Source organism: Synchiropus splendidus, chromosome 3 (genome assembly GCF_027744825.2).
Source record: "Synchiropus splendidus isolate RoL2022-P1 chromosome 3, RoL_Sspl_1.0, whole genome shotgun sequence".
NCBI classification, from domain to species: Eukaryota; Metazoa; Chordata; class Actinopteri; order Syngnathiformes; family Callionymidae; genus Synchiropus; species Synchiropus splendidus.
This window is the reverse complement of record NC_071336.1, coordinates 30092930-30110498: the sequence shown is the minus strand read 5'-3', so window position 1 is coordinate 30110498 and position 17569 is coordinate 30092930. Positions and strand designations below refer to the sequence as shown.

Below are 17569 nucleotides of genomic sequence, written 5' to 3'. Positions count from 1 at the left end.
CAGGGTTGGGGTGACAGCCGCAGTTTATTCACTCAGCAGTTCCTCCAGTGCTCGCTCCCCTGCCTCGCCTCGTCTATCCCTCTTTTTCAGACTGTAACATGGTCATTCAAAGATTCATGTCTCTGCACTTCTATATTTAACAAGTATAACAACACCATTTCAAAGGGATGCACTAGCTCACCCAGCGAGGGGTTTGATGCATATTTATGTGGTGGTAACGAAACAACGTGTCATCGCTGGACATCGTAAAACACGACGGATGAGCGGGGTCTCTTCCTCTGGAGACAAATAGACAGGCATTAATGAACAGCCTTCGAAGCAGACTGAAAGCACTGGATCAATGAGGCCACAACAACTGATGCTTCAGTGTCCGTATGCAGTTTACGGCCACTCCGTTGTAGTTGTCATTATGTTACCACTGCAGTGATAACCATGTCTGTCAGCGTGATCACAGTTTTAAGGCAAATTATGGCACCATTACAGCATATGAAAATATAAGAAATGTAAGATTAGCACAGACATTAAAGATGTTTCAGCGTCTATGTCACACACTCACTGGGTTGTGGAAACAATGTCCATCTAAGCACAGTTCAGCTGAGCCTTAAATGACATGATTAAGTGGCATTATCATGATGAAATCATTTGACCCTGGCTGCTACAGAATAAAATATGCCTTTCATTTCTCTCCACCTCAGTTATCCAAGAGAGCGGAGGCTCAAACACCAGATCAGATTTCTCTCTTGCTGCAAGGGACTTGGTAGTAAGGCTTTGAGTCTTGGTGACTTTCCAGACAGACTCCACATGGACGTGTGCATAGAAAAAGAAATGTGGTTTGTAAATCTGGTGGTCAAATACAAACGTGTAAGGGCAACAAATAAATGCGTCATCAAGTCAAAGGGCCATTTATCGAGATTGGTCATCTGACATGCTGTAATGCAACACTCAAAACAACAAACAAAATAAAACCGGAATCCATTTCAAGTTAAAATCTTTATGCCTAAGGCTGGAGGTGCAAAGTCATTTTCAAGCAATGACTGACTGTTTGAAGTTGTTACAATGGTAAAAAGACATTTGAATTTTCTACTTTATAACATGGTCAGAACTCTAAAATTACATCAATAGGAAAACGTTGGACCTAAAATATAAACCTTTCGATATACTTTCGACACAATTTCACTCCTGGACATCACTCTCAGTTAGTCACATTCTTTCTCTGAAAACTCATAAATGCCTTCTGCATTTTGTAACCATCAATATGTCATTGTAAAGACCTTTTATTTGCTTTTAGGGGGTCTTTATTCAATCATACCGATCATTCAGGAGGTATTGTGCTGAGAAGCCTGAATAACTCTGAAAACATAAGGCGGGGCTACACCGGTAAATATGGTCGCAGCGCAGAAGTGTGGGTTACTGTAATGATAGTTCTATGAGTGCAAAGCCCCGGTTCTCTTCTGTAAGATGGTATTTGGATTTTATACGTAACAGGAGCTTTCATAGAGTCAAATGCCAATGAGGGATAAAGGAATAACAAATAAGCAGCCAGTGGCCGAATGTTGCCGAAGGACCACCTATTGTGGACATAGCGTATCATACTTTGATGGTCCTTTCACACAGACCCCTCGGATCATGTGTTCGCAATTACAGAACCAATGTGAATCCAAGCCGTTATTTCAGCCCCCCTCGTTTCTAGATCCATCAAAAATAAATGTACTGTATCGCCTGAGGCTGCGATCCTTATCAGCGGCTCATAAATGGAGAAAGAGGGGGAGAAAGTGGACTGTTGTGGGGTATCATGACCTGTCGGGCAGTGAAATGTTGCTCCGTAGAGACAATTAAGGGCTTGGTCAGAGAGGAAAACTGGGAAAAGCATAGAATCTGACCTCGTCTGAACATGGAAAAAAAAACATTTTCACAAAGGCCATGTTTAGGTATGCAACATTCATTTAAACTTACATACACATTCCTCTGACACTCTTTTTAAAATCATTGTCCCACACCCAGTACATTGCAGAGGATTAAAAAATACTCACCAGAATAATCTAAATAATGACTTAAAAAAAAGAAAAAAAAAAAAAACAATCTACAAACAAAATCCAGATGCTGCTTTGTGAATGCTCCCTAATGGCACCACCACTGGAGTCTGGACAGCACTCAGGCTAGCAGACTGCATTATATTGAATCTGGCAGCTTTAGTGCTTCTAAAGTACTGCTACTTTATCTAAAAGACTAATAAGGTAATATGGAAAATACAGATGAGTCAACGCATCTCAGCATTTCTTATCTTAAGTGTATAACAAAGCAGACCACTACTGAGAGCAAAATGAAACGGCTCCATGCTGACGCCGTAAAACCGGGGAAGGTCTCGGTGACAAATATTTACATGGTCCATGGACCAGACATGAGTCCAAAATATGTATCTCCAGTGACTATCGTGTAATCAGAGATCCGTCTGCCTTCAGGGGCTCTTCATTAAGAATGAGTGTCTTGTTTGTGTGGCACGATTCTGATGGATTGAGGTCAGCAGTTAGGAAGCTCTGTGGATCTGAGAGTGTAACCTTGGGCATAAACATATGTACTCATCAGGAGGATTTGTTTTTTTCATGTTTCAGTTTTTTTATTTTTTCAAATCTGTATACCAATGAAATCAACTTATTGATGGGAACTGACTAGCTACTTGTTCAATTGAAGACATAAACGTATGTGATGGAACATAATGCAAATGCTCCTCTGATGGGTTCCAGTAAATCAATAGCTTGTTGATGAAATACATTATAATTAACCCGCCATGCAATTTGTTCTACGCCATATTCAATACCAGACTGAGCGGACGTTGCTTCTGGCAGCGTTCTGTTTTGTCTCCTGGCCCAGTGACACATCTCCAGATCTTGCATTAGCCATCTTGACATTGATTGTGTTGCACAAGCTTAAGTCAGCCGTCAAAGTGAGGAGCCGTTTTGATTTGATATTTTGGTCGATGCAAAACCTCCAGTGACGTTCAAGTACATGCAGTTTGAAAACATTAAATGCAGCGTGTGCTCAGCCTTTAAACCACACACACACAATATTGAAGAATGTGTTAAAAATACGATGGAAAGTTTAACAGGAAACCGGAAGAGTAGCATAAATGGCATCGAGGAATTGGTTGAAACAGCGTAATGAGAGATATTTCTGAACGATTTGAATGAATCTCTGCCCTTCCCATAGAACCAGAGCATCAGTGACAATAGCAGAGATGAAAGGTAGATGGTCCTTTGAATGGCAAGTTCAGTTCTGAAGTCATGCCAGACGGTTCTTTCAACAGTTAGGGTCGAGTCTCGCAGAGTAATTTCTTTCGAATTGGGATAAATAAGTCTGAGTAAGAGAGAGGACAGCCAATGAGGGGAGGATGGAACCAAAAATTTGACATTGAAGATGAAAGCCATTGCAATAATAAACCTTCCATCGGGTCGGAACTGAGCAGTGTGCATGCCACGAGACAGAATATCAAACTCTAATGGTACAGACAGCTGTCACTTTTAATAACAGCCTGGACCGTTCAGTGCAGGAAATGTGCAGCAATTTAAGAGGCGGTTTGGCTCGTGTGAAAATGAAACATTGACCGCAACTCCAAACAAATATTTTATTGCTTTCAAGAAAGAACTGGAGAGGATGTTTTTTAGACGTGAGAACTTGTGTGGCAGTGTATAGTGCTGTTGAGGAAGCCGGGTCCATTCAACAGTCTGACGGACTGGAGTCTGACTAAGCAACCAGTCACAGGCCTGACTCTGATATGAGCAATTCAGCGATTATACGAGTCTTATTCCACTCCTGCTGAGTTTGGTGAGCCTAGGAGCGAGTCAAGTCAACTGAGGTCCCGGGCGACAACCACGCTACAAGGCCTAGTGCCCTTCGATTTAGCGCCCGCATCGCCGCAGTTTCAAAGCATCACTTCCCAGAGGCTGACAGTCAAAGCCCTCACACAAAGCTGAAAAAAGAAACTCAGGACATCACAGTGAAGAGACTGCAACAGAAACTCGTGAGAGCTGTGGCTCCACACAATCAAACCATCTTGAATCCAACATCAGGCTTATGATCTGTAAATATTGATTTCTTCTGATCGCCGCACCATAATTACCACATTCATCAAAGACATAACCCAACAGGCCTCTTCTGAGGTCAATAAAATCCACACGTGATATTCCTGCGGAATAACTGTCATGTGTGTCATGTGACCGGCACCTCAGCTGTGTTCCGGTGAATCTCCGGGAGCTCAGCTGTGTCGCCACAGACAGCCAGCAGGAACAGACGCAGAGGAAAGCAGAAGGGAGGTGACGGCTTTGAGGAGCTGTCAGCATATGCCACAGCAGCAATTATCACTGAACTTCTGAGCTACACCGCACCACGTTTGTCCGCGTTTTACAAGTTCAATGCACAAACACAGTGTAATTGGCAAAATGACATTTACATGCAACAGGAGACACAGATGCGTCAGCAGGAGAAGTGGAGCTCTAAAATGGATTTTCCAACTTAAAGGGAACGTGGACATTTTTTTTATTTTATATCATTTGGGCTAAAACAACACACACCACCATTCTAAACCAACACATTTAACGCTCTTCCTCCAAATGAGGAGTGGCCAGTGGCGCACTGCAAGGCTCAGTTTTGGGCCCAATTCTATTCTCTATCCCTCCCAGACATTCTGGAATCTTGAGGCCAGTTATTCGGACCAAAGCATAGACTTAGTAAAATCACTATGTTGAAAGCATTTTCAATGCACTCCATTCCCCAGAGTCCTCTCCTCTCATATTGGCATTAAACCTGTTTAAACAACTTGAAATCTGTTCAAAACTCAATACCCACACCTCAGCATCACTTCATTATTGCGACTCCCTCCTCTTCTCTGCCACACAAAAATCACTTGACACAAAGCAGTCAAAAACTCAGCAGCGAAGCTTTTAACCGGTTTCAACAGGCATCACATCACCCCACTTTGAGCTTGGCTTCATTGACTTCTCGTGCATTTTGGAATACAGTCTGAAATTCACTGTGAGGATTTGTCAGGATTTCATTTTGAAGATCCATTTTCCTGCCCTGCTTGCTGTGTGCCTCTCACTGGACTCAGCAACATGCTTTCTAGTTTGTCTTTTTCTCACCCTGACGAGTGTTTCTTTTGTAGACTGGACTTTGGCAGAGCAAGATGAGTCACTGCGGAAGCGCTACAGCAGATGGATGAAGGACAACTCCAAGTAAAGCAGCTTGGGTTTAACACCATTTATCTGGATCATTTTGGCAGTTTATAGTCAAATTTAAACCGATACCTTTTTAGCCAGAAAGAAAAATACTTCCAAAAACTTTTGATACGCAATAGACACACAGTTTCTCTAAGGTTTTGGGTAAGGTGGCGCTAAGTTTCAAATTACCAACCATCTATAGCAATAAAAAAAACACTTGAGAATGGTGAACTTCACAAAGCAACATCCGACCAAAAATCCAAATAACAACTGCTACCTTAACTACGCAACCTTTTCACACTCATGAATGTCTCAAATAGGGACAATGTAGTGCATTAAAGCACAGCTTCTAGCAGCAGCTCAAATGTCAGGCTGTATTTTCAGAGCAATAATATCACAAAGGCAGCAAGAGGAGATCTTAATAATGAAGGTCAGAGTGACTATGTATTGAAAGCTGTATGAGACTGAGCACAAGAGATCGACAGCAGAAGTTTCACATAAATATGTATTAGGTTATTAAGTTTTTCTTTGTTTTGTTTTTTATGTGGTAGATGTGATCCATCCACCATCCAGTGTACACAGCCAGGTGAACCTAAACTTCTGAACCACCAGGCTCATACAACTAAATAGCTTAAATGTGTTAGGGCTAAGCAACCAAGATGACACAGTATGTACAGGAGCTAAACACACTCTTAACTAATGATAAATCCACTCATCAGAATTATTTCACATTACATGAAGAATAGCCGAACAAGCGCGTTTCTCTCAGTGGCAAGAACCTCCTCCAGCTCTTCTGGGAAGCCTGGTCAACGGTCGGACACTACCTCTTCAGTCTGTCCCAGGTCAGCTCCCAGTTGGCTCAGGAAACAAGTTAAGAAGATGCCTGAGCCACCTGAGGAGGAGCAGCTGGATTAAGAGTGGGTCCTAACATCCTGGATAGAAAACTAATGACCGTTGCCAATGAGCTTGTTCTTTCAGTCACAACCCAATGATCGTGATGAGAGTGAGAATACAGATTGACTAGTAGATCGAAGCCCTTGGCTTTTGGCTGAACTCCGGGTCCTCACGACTGAAGACACAGCGTCATCAACTGCCTGTTTTCATCCTTCCTTCACTCGTGAACAAGACCCAGAGGACCTCATCCAGCTATAAAGAGTTTCAATCGGGTTCAAAATTGTCCCTTAACAACAAGCAGCACCATTAAATTGACTTCTAGTAAGTGCCTAATATATGTTTTTGTGATACAGCAAAAGACTTTTACTATGAAGAAACATAACATTTTTTAATCAATACATGTACAGATATGTATTGAATTAAATATATCTTTCAATCCAGCATCTAAATGTGTTAACAGTATCATATAAACATGATTATGATTGTACCGAAATTGAGTTTAAAGGGCACTTGACCAGTAATCAGTTGTAGTGGTGTTTGATAAGAACTGAACATGTACTTGTGTTCAAAGGACGACATGATTTGGCATCATTTCCACAGTGCAACCCCTTCAGTGTGCAACACAGCCCTCCTCTATACTCGCACAGTCTTAGAGAAGTATAAAGCAGCAAGAAACCCAAATCCGCTCGCATATGCAACTCTGATTAATGTGACAACGCCAGCGAAGGAACCGCGCGCATTTGCACTCGTGACATCGTACATAAGCGTGCTGGCTTCAGCCGAGTGAGCACACAGAGGGGAACATGAATCAGTGACTGTGAGAGCACGCATGAATGAATTAAAGTGTCAATGACTGCATGCTTTTCGGTATCATGAACACAACTGCCTCCTCATTTCCTAGTACGGCGGAGTGTGCAATTTAATAACTTTAGTCTCATAAAATGATGTATGTCATGTATTAGAGGGTCGCACACAGACACAAATGAAGCTGCTAGAGGTCATTTGAATCTGAATCATTCATTCATTTCCGGTTTTCTCAGCAGGCAGGTGACAAGGGTTTGATGAAGGTTCAACTCACCAGCAGGGTGGGTAGTCCTGCTACCACTGCATACAGAAGTATCGGCGGGACGGCGCTTCTGTCCTCTGGTCCCAGGTAGGGTTTGGTGTAGGCGGTGTCATAGCAAAAGAAGCCCTGCACGTGGACCGTGAAGGTATCGGTGTACTCGAAGTAGTATGCCAGCATGACGGTACCGGCCATGATCACCAGCTGGAAGTACAGCATGATGCAAACAGAGAGTGTCAGGCATTTAAACAGAAGAACCCCCGATTATCTTCACTCGCTGTCCCCTAACTAGCCTCCTCCTCTCCCCCTTTGGTTCCGACCCCCTCTGTCTTGCTCATGTCGGCGCGGCTGAATGGAAGGAGCCGGTTCTCGCTGCTGCAAGACAGTGTTCAGAGAGAGCGACAGTGTGGATGAGTGTGTTAAGCGTGTGGAGATTGTGAGACTCCAACTCCGCCTCCAGATGGGTGTGTGTGTGTGTGTTGAAGAGAGAGAGAGCAGGGATGAGCGCGCGAGCCAGAGAGATAATAGAGGATTGGAGCGACATGTAAGCAAACTGACAGCTTCCAGTGAACGTGTGCCAATTGAAGAACAGCAGGAGGGGTAAAAAAAAGGTGAAGACAGATGATGTCATGCGTTTTAACTCTGCTGTTTTATCCGTTTTCTGATGGACAACTGAGTGACGGTGTGTCGTATGCCTTCCATACATCCACAGTAGAGCATCACTAGATGTTATTTTGCATTTCTGACTAGTTACCGAGAGCTTAGACTCATGAAAAATGGTTAGATTCATGATTTAAATTGGTCAAATTCACAGGGTTATGATAGTTAAAGGCACAAATACTTTGTGTGTTTGTATTGGAAATGTTGTGTAGTACACATCTGATCTATTTAAATTCGATTTCAGTCAGTACACAAAAGAGAAAAAGCACTAATACATGTGTACGTGTTGGCAACGCAAATGTCATTTTAAAGCGACTGTGACATGAATTAAACCAAGACTGAATTCAAAACAAGTCATATTCACAGCACATTTCAATGACATTTAGCTTCCATGTACAACCATAAATAGGATTGTGATGCAGGCAAGTGCGATGCTTGGTAAGTGGGTCCAAACTGGGTAATCAGAGGAACCAACTCCATTAGTGAACTGAAGAGGAGGAGGTGCCAACAATATGAATGAATATTTGAGGGATTTATAAATGTTTTTTGAGGAAGAAGAGCAAGTTTGTGGTTACAAAAGTAGAAAGGAAGTGAAGACTCACACTTGTCAAATGTCTGACGGGGAAGGATCAGAGATGGACAGGTTGGCAAAACGTTCAATGGCAAAATAATGTTTGAGAAAAGTGCTCCTTCTGGTGCCCATTTTTTTCTTCATTCTTACATTTTTGAGGAAAAAGGTTACTCTCCCATCAATTTGCTCTGCTGGGTGACTTATTTGCCGCACTGAACGCCCCTCTTCCTGCAGCATCACACAGGTAAACACGGTCTTTTCCCAACCCCTTTCATCCAGGGTAATGATGTGCTTCATTGTGATATTTTGTTTTATTGTTCAATATATTATTTGGTTGTTAAAAAGAAGAGTCAGCTGTCTTGTTATTTAGTTTGATATTTACAATTAGCTAAAGTTGAAAGGCATTTAATTTAAAAGATGTACGCCACATCACACCATAGATACATTAAAGTTGGTTATTTCGGTGATTTGACTGCATGCTGTGTTTTAGAAAATGAAATTTATAATCATTATTAATACAGATTTTTGTGCGGGTTTTTTTTTTCAGGCTTCAGCACCACCCCCAATAAACTGTTTGTTTTAGTTGGAAAACTGTGGCTATGGAAGTCATTTTGTTTGAGATGAACTTCCAGGCCTCAGGATTCATGTGTCAGCGTCTTCCCAAAACTATCAGCAGTGCATCGTTACCAAGAACCAAAGACTTTCTCTTCTACTGTTTCTAACTTGTTTCACCCAGTTAGATCTACAACTTCTGCGATGAAAAATAGACCAAGACTCTCACTGGCACAATTAGAACACCTTGGTACCTCGCAGTGTTTCCGGATTTCTTCACCAGTAGTGAAACAGAAGAGGATATTCCTCTTGCAATGTCATTCAGGCCCATCTCAGGATGCTGAATTTGCGATCACATAGAAATCATTTTTGCTCCAACTTTGCTGGTGACATAGGGTAATTTTACACTGACACACAGAGTTACAGAACCTTTAAATAGAGTTTTTTTTCACTATTTCAGTGACAGTGACTCATCTTGAACGGTACAGCACTGTGGTCGTCTGCAAGCACTCCCAGTAGGTGTTACGTCAGAAGCCCCAAATCCTCAAGCATATCAAATATAACTTCAGCTCCTGGGAAGTTGTCTTATGACACATTTTCAATTTCTTGCAACATAGACCAAAGTGTCATTTTACTACAGCTGCAACTTGCACACGCCACTGTTAGGTCATCACTTTTTTTAAAGAAGCAAATGAAATTGTCCTCTCAATGTGATCACTAGCCACATGATAAGACTGTTTTTTCATTTCCTCCCTTCATAATTCATCAAACAAAGAAGAGAGGGCACTTCTTCGCACCGATCTCTGCAGTCGGGTATTATTTCACACTCCATTCTCACAGTCTCTTTTTGTTGCACTCCAAACACATTCATCTGCTTCTGCAGCGTGATGAAATATAAAAGTGCTCAGTGTCAAAGGAGACAGAGACAGATGGAGATGAAGCTGCGGACAAAAATGGAGATGGTGATGTGAGGAGTCAGGTGAGTACACAGTGACAGGTCTGACTAATGGCAGCCATTACCCAGACGCTCTGTCATCACCAAACATTATAAGACTACGTAGGTCATATTTATATGCAGAGGGCTTCACCCCAGAGTACAGCGATTATACTGTCTTAAGTGTCATTCTGCCGTTAAATGATTTACCATCTTAAATCAGTACGGATGCTTGCTATTTTGGGAGGCCCCCCAAGGCGTCAGTAGAGAGCACTTGAATTGGGAAAGCAGTTGAGATGACTAGCATAGTGAGAGGTTTTCCTTTTGGACTCAAAACACCCTGCATTTTAAAAAGTGACTATTATTTTAATATTTCCAAGTGGATCACAACACACCTACTCACATTAACTCTTTAGAATCCGAGACTCGGAGAGGATGAAATATTGCACATATTGTTGAAAGGCCACAAAGCCAGCGATCAACGGGAGGATCCCCAGACATTCCACAAGCCTATGTGGAGATACAATCACACCATCTGGTCTTGTGTTCGCCCTGCGGTGTCCTCACAGCTAGATGTGTTGGCTGGAAATCAGGTGACATCTTGGCCAGATTCCCAAGCTAACTCAAAGGCATGCTTTCTATTTAAAGTGCTTGGCAGATCCTGGCGCTAACTAATCTATTTTCAAGAGTTTGAGACTGACTTGTGCCAGTGCTCAATTGACTCCATGGGAAAAAAAGACACAATTTGGGTCCTGCTTGGAACACTTAGAGAAATATCCAACAATTTCATTCGGGGAGGCTTTACCTGTTATGTCCATTCTAACACATCTAGGTTTCTACTTTTAAATGACGTGTCACTGCATTACTGCTTCAAATAATTGTTTATGCTTCCCTGCTCCCTACCGTAAAAAATTTATTGAATATTATTTAATACTATACGCGTTTCTTTCTCAACACATTCAGACTCCTTGGGCGCAACATTGATGGCCTGAAGCCTCAATTACACCAGAAACGGCAAGTTACAGTGGCTTCCATCACAGGCATCCACACACATGTACACAAGGCATGTAGTTGGGTACGGTGCCAAGACACCGCAACAGCAATTGGATTGGAGTAGAGTCTGATTATTGGACGACCCCTACTGTCGCCCCCTTGTGATATTACTGAGTAGCAATAACAAGTAACAGTATCACGGGATGACCCCATGGCATGTTGATTTTTTACTGTATGTTATGTCTTCTACTGAAAATATTCAGTGTTTAACCTAGATTTTTGTGTTTGGACGGAGGGGCTAGCTCTACTTGAACTGCCTAATATTTTAGCATCAACCGTGCACAAGTCCAGAATATTAACTAACGTTAATATGTTAATAATCAGTTAACACCATTGCTCCTGGATGTTGCTCCAAATTTTGGGAGGTCCAACTAGCACACTAGCAGTCTTATTAGGGCACTCTCATGCCACAGCCAGGCCTCAAACTAGGCTATGATCTTCATCATCTTTAGTCACACCGTCATGTCCTCATTTATCACATCCATAAACCGGATTGGTCCCTTTTCTCTTACCTGGTATCTCAAATAGTTTGGATTAAAATGATCAATGAGACGATCACATAACGGCTTCAAAGAACATTCCATAACAACACATAGAATCACTAGACTTAAACAGATAAATCAAAACAGATGTTACAATAAAGTAGATTATATCAGAGTATTTCAAGAAGGAGTATCTAATGATAGAAAATACTATGTAAAAAAAGTGTAATGTCCTCAAGCAGTCTGTCTGTACCAGCGCATCCACATACACACTCCAGAAGATTCCATCTGTCATCATCTTGTTCATTCCAAGAAAAAAAAAAAAAAATCATTGAGCATCACAGACCATTTAGTTCTTGAATCTGAGCATCACTTATCTTAGCAGAGATTTGTGACAGCAAGATGATTCTCAAAATAAATGTTTTACAGAAGTTACTATCTTTGATGAACTGATATGGAAAGCTGCTCTTGCAGAGCACTGCGTCAGCCTTTGGCGGATGATGTCAATGTTGCGCAGCAGAGCCGTCAGCAGCTCCAAACAAAAAGCACTGATAGAGCTCAAATCGGCTCGATCAGTTCCTGAACCTTACGAGCACAGTCCGACTACACTAAAGTTGAAACTTGTAATTGTTTCGTGTCACACTGTGCAGAGGACGGTGCAGTCTTGGCCACGGAATCCAATTTCACAATCGTCATCTATCATCATTACTGGGCTCTGACCTTCACTCACCAAACATAAATGACAAAGTCGTGAATTACAGCTAACTTACTTCAATTTAAGTATTACACCAAAACAACGAACTGCCTCCCATACTGACATGGTCCATGACTGAGATTCATGAAGAATGAAGAATGAAATGAAGGGACGAAAACATCGTCCACTTGACACTCAGAGGTTCAATTTCATGCGCAGCAAATACAGCTTTATGATCACCGGCTCACTGGATTTCCTTTTCACAGTTAAAATATATGTGCCAAATATTTGCCAAGTAATGAAAGTTTAACTGGACTGAGTTCATAATAATAAACCTCTTTCATGCACATAGTATTATACTAAATATGATGATGTTCCCTCTTAAAATTATTTAGAAATATTACAATATGTTGCTGGACTTACAGCATCTAATATATCGCAATGTATCATATCACCACTCCTGTATCGGGATACATATCGTATCACACAGCCCTACTTTAAACATGAGTTAAAAATTTGTACTGGTGTTCATAACATTACTGTGGGTCTTTGGATACTTTCTTTTTACCAGTAGGATGATGTAAAATATAATCATATAATACTCATAAATGATAGCTGGTACTCCCTGCTGGTGACACAAGACACAATGTAAATCACTAGCTTTAAACTGGCATCCAAGGCGACAGAAACATTGGCAAACCATTGGACACTGGTCGTAATAACAGCGAGAGGATGTGGACAAGGAATACTTGGTGTGTCAGGTCTGGGTTGAGGTATATAAGGACCTACATGCATTAATCGGTGTTCCAGAATGAGGTGGAATAAGAAAAGCTAAGTTAGGGTTGTGTTAGTAGTGACAACAAAAGTGTCTGGACATATGAGAAATCCCTACATTTGGTTGACACACACAACAAATGTCATACCACTATGTGACTCTACGTGACCGGGAATTTCGGTTTAACAGAATTAGGCTCAAATTTAGGCCTACGAGTTGCTCTCTGTAAATCATGTTTTCAGATCTTAAGATGCATTGAGAAGTATTTTCAGCCTTTCCTGTACACCAAGCAAAAATTTGTATTGGAAAAGGTCAAACTACGCTTTTATAGTCGGTCACAGTGGAAAAGCCTAATGAAGTCACATCTGAGCTAGCAACACAATCACTGAGGAAACAAGAGAAGAAAAGATCAAACACTTTGAAAGGCTTAAGAAAATCAAATAGAAACCAAAGTGCAAATCTAATTACAACAATTTGAAAAACAACAGCGTTGTCTAATGACAGTGGGGAAAAAAAAGGCTTGTTCTTGACCCTCAGGGTTTCAGAAAGTAATTTGTGCTTTCACGGAACAAAATAAAAAGCGATCATCAAACGACTTCAAGGAATGTATCAGGATTTTGTTGTCTTTGATGAATGCTTTAAAATGGTCCGTCAAGTTTAGCGATTAACTGGCGCAGTCACTTCTCTAAAGAGAGTTTCATGATCACTATCATGGCGGTCAGCAAATGTCCGACGTCTCCCCCGCCATACCAAGAACAGGACTCCCCATATTACAGACGATGATATTTGAAGGGGTTTTGTTTGGTTTTGTTTGCTAAATAAGGAAACAATTAATCCCTAACGACTGTCTGCTTATTAAACTTGCACATTCAACTGTTTGTCTCGTGGTTTTGTTTGTAAAACAAGACTACTTATTAATATTTCATGTATTTTTGTGTCTTTGCTGCAAACTAATTTCCCTGAAGGAGCATTCAGGATGCGTTTAACTGGCAAAATTTTGTGTTTGTAGCCACAAGAGGCGAGTCGATGTGCGCAGCACTCAAAATAAACTGAGGCAAGGACAATGGAAGGGCAGGCAAGCAAGATATTGGGTATGAAAAAAAATGTGTCTCATTTCATGAAGAATAAATAAATGTGTCTGAAACACAACCTGAGTTCAATCAATATATGTTTTAATAAATGCGAATCAAGCTCTGTTGAAGACTGTATGAGCTAAATGTTACATCTTTAATGGGCTTCTTGTGACTATTTTAAATTTCAGGTACTCATATGTGAGGAACCAGCGGGCCAAACCATGGAAACTGCTGGAAGATGAGCCGATGGTCAGGAAATTGCTTTTACTATCATGTAGGTTCATCCCAGCTTATGCTGGAAAACAGAGGAACCACCTCAGATTCGTTGGAGGGAACCACACAATTGGGATTGAAAGAGAATGCTCTGCTACATCAACAATTTTCTGAATTAGACTCTATTAATAGCTCTGTTTGACCTAGATCCATGTATAACATCATGTTAACATGCAGCACCTCTGCATATTTTCACCCTGCTTCACTTTAAATACTGCAATTTCATTGTGCTGGTGCAAGCTCGAAACTAACCAGAGCTGATTAAAGGCTAAATGAAAATGAAATGAGTTAAATGGCAAAAATAGCTCTGCCGAACCAAATTACACCTCAAGAGATTCATGTTGTGACTTTGTTGAGAGCAACTGATGCGAACTTCCTGCTGGCGTCTGATCACGGCTAGTACTGTGACAGGCTTTAAAAAAAACAGGAACTGCTCCAGAGAATCTCTACTTCACAATGACACACTGAATCAATATTTTTAGGTCATAGTTTCATTCTTATTTGGACAGAGGTAGAACCCTGTCTCTGCCAAGGACACACTTCTCAATTATGAAGAGAAGCCAGTGCTAATAATGCAAAATCCTCGTCTAAAACACTTCATTTAACAAACAACTGAATTTCTAGTCACTTCTGGAAGAGAACCCCTGGTGTTTCAAGGTGGCAAAAGAGACTTCATGGCTGCTGATAATTCATCTCTTCTTTCACCAATTAAACACATTAAAAAAATCCAATTTGTGGGGACGTTTGAAAAACAAGTTCAATTCAGACACAACCTGAAGACTACCTTTTTAATAGCCAACTGTTTGACCCCATTAGTCGACTCATCAAGTATTAACAGACATATGCATACATTTATAATGCTGGCTTCTTGAATATTTAACCAGTCCCAGCATTTACGCTCTCCGTCTCCGATTAGTATTTCCGCCGCAAATCCTGGGGTAATATTTGCGTGGATCTGACATTGCTGCTCAGCAGAGAGAGGCAGAGGAAGTGACTGATGGAGAAAAAAAGATGGCGAAAAGAACTGCAACTGTGGAAATAGAGTGAGTTGTTTTTAATGTATGTATCAGCTTGCATATTTAAAGAGGCACGTAAAGGGAATACATAACCGTGTATCCTTCGTACATAATTCAGCACCACTACCTGGTGAACAATTGACATCTCATCTACAATCTCATATAGAAATATAACCCATACAGACATGGATTTGGTGTCAATCATCCAATGTATTGGACCTAGGTAAAGGGATGGGATGTGGGACATGAGGACAAGGAGAAAATAGGTGTCACTATAAAAGTGACTCAAATAAAGTTGAGGGTGGAGGACGCTAGCTTGCTGTGGCAACCCCTGATGGGACAATTTGAAAGAAGAAGTTCCTCAATTTTCAGCAAAACAGAATGTTTCTTGTTGCACATAAATAATTCTTTGTTTGATAAGCATGATACTGAAGATTCCAGTTTTCAGAAACCACGAGTCGCCTTTGATCGTCCCCATCTTGAATCTGATCGAGCGGTTCAAGAGAGTGCGGGGACTTCAGGCTTCACTACTTAGTTCTTTTGTCTGCTGTGACACTGTGCCCCTGCAGGAGTGCAAGGAATACATTGGCCAGAAAGCCTGCATCAGGTCTGTAAACTTAAGTGGTTGGCCCAGCTGCCGTGAGTGAAAAAAAAGAAACATCATGCAAAATCAAGACAAAATCTTTCAAAAGTGTGAGACAGTCAGTGATCCACAAAAACATCTCAGACGCCGGTAATGAGGAACAGGGATTAGAGGATGTCTGGCAGATTAGTTGATCAATATCACTATCGAAACTGACGCAAGACGGTGATGCCCATTTGGCGCTGCCCCACAAATAATCCTTTCTGAAGGTACATTTTATAGATGTTACTATTAAAACATATATTTTGTCATGTGCGATCATGGGCACGTTCATGTCCAACATGTTGTCAACCATGTCATATATACAGTAATCGAGTCTGCCCTTTTTTGCTAAGCAGTGAGTAGGGATGCTCCGATCAATCAGTCACCGATCATGATTGGCCAATTTCAGCGAGACCTGTCATTGCCGATTACAACAACCGATCACGTGTGACAGCTGGCGCTCTGAAGAAGCCCCAGTGGTTGTGGCGCGTCCGGTCCTCCCTACTCGTTGCTCACTCACCAACAGTCATGCAGAAGCAGTCTGCCGTGAAGATTCTTTCAATCTGTCATTTAAAGTTTGCATCCTGCAGCACATGCGCAGGATGCAGGAGTTTTCCGGGCTCATGAAAGTGAGGCCCTGGTTCCTTCGCAGCAGGTTAGCGCAGCTGACGCTTAGCAACACCTGTCGGTCCGAATGTGACATTCGAAATGTTAAGCCAACTTCCCGAGAAATAATCATTAATTTCACCGAGCTAGATTCGAAGCCTTTTTCAGGTATTGTTGTTTGTTGTTTTGGAGTCGGACGCAGCGTTCGTCAGCCAGCTGAATCTGAAACTCTTAAAACGTCAGGAGTGGAAACTTTCATAAATGCGGTGCTCTCAGTCTCGGAGTCCCGCTACAAGCGGCCAGTATGGAAATATTTCACGGACATAGCAAAGTCTCCAGAAACTGTCCAAACTGCGAAGTCCCACATCAAATTAAAATGTTTTTCAGTTGTCCTTTGGACAGAATAGTTGCGGCATTCTACAAGTTTTCTTTCCCTATTCTTTGCCGTCTTGAAGAGATATATGAAAACGTGTCTGAATTCAAATGATTTAATGGTTCTGTATCATTTATTGGTGGTGATCCGCAGGAAGTAGTAAAATAACATGTAGTGTAAAGGCTTATATGTACAATGGTCTGTCAAATCTTGTTATGACTAGCAAACACGGCTTGGATCGGCTCTTGTTGTAGTATCTTTTACCAACCCACCATTCACCTGCTGTCCACGTTCAGGAGGTTATTAATACGAGAGATAACTGTCCTTGTCGCACCGTTGTTTTGGCAGCAGTTGATTTATGCTCTTTTCTTTCTCCTTGTCAGAAAGACGCAGGGGCAGTTAGATCAAGAGGAAAGGGTTGGTAGGAATAATCCCGTTCCAGAATGATATGATTCAAGCTGTTTGATTTAACACCACCGAGGGCAAGCTGGGGTTCAAAGTCTTGCCCAGGGTTCCATTGCATAATCCTTAACATTAACATACTAGGCTCATCAAGTGGGGGGATTCAGGGACTTGCGCAAGAGCATTAAGAAAAACTCATTCAGCAACTGAAGTGATGGTATTCCAAACGTGACCAAAAAGGAATTGGGTGTGTCGAGTCGTACAGAGCATTTTAATACCAGTCCCACAAGCCCCGCTCCTCCTGACCCCTGCA

At 41.6% G+C, this 17569-nt stretch overlaps 1 protein-coding gene across 5 annotated transcripts in view; it reads right to left on the bottom strand.

Moving 5' to 3' along the window:
* Positions 1–17569, bottom strand: part of LOC128756227 (phospholipid phosphatase-related protein type 5-like) — a 137688-nt gene that overhangs the window by 47914 nt on the left and 72205 nt on the right. For 2 of the 5 annotated variants that reach the window (XM_053860571.1, XM_053860570.1), the window contains exon 3: positions 7183–7371. The exons of 1 other annotated variant lie outside the window; for it this stretch is intronic. In XM_053860571.1, the coding sequence (XP_053716546.1) occupies positions 7183–7371 (189 nt within the window). Of the gene's footprint in view, positions 1–7182; positions 7891–17569 lie in introns of those variants that run through there. 2 more of the 5 variants (XM_053860574.1, XM_053860572.1) reach the window with 2 other exon arrangements.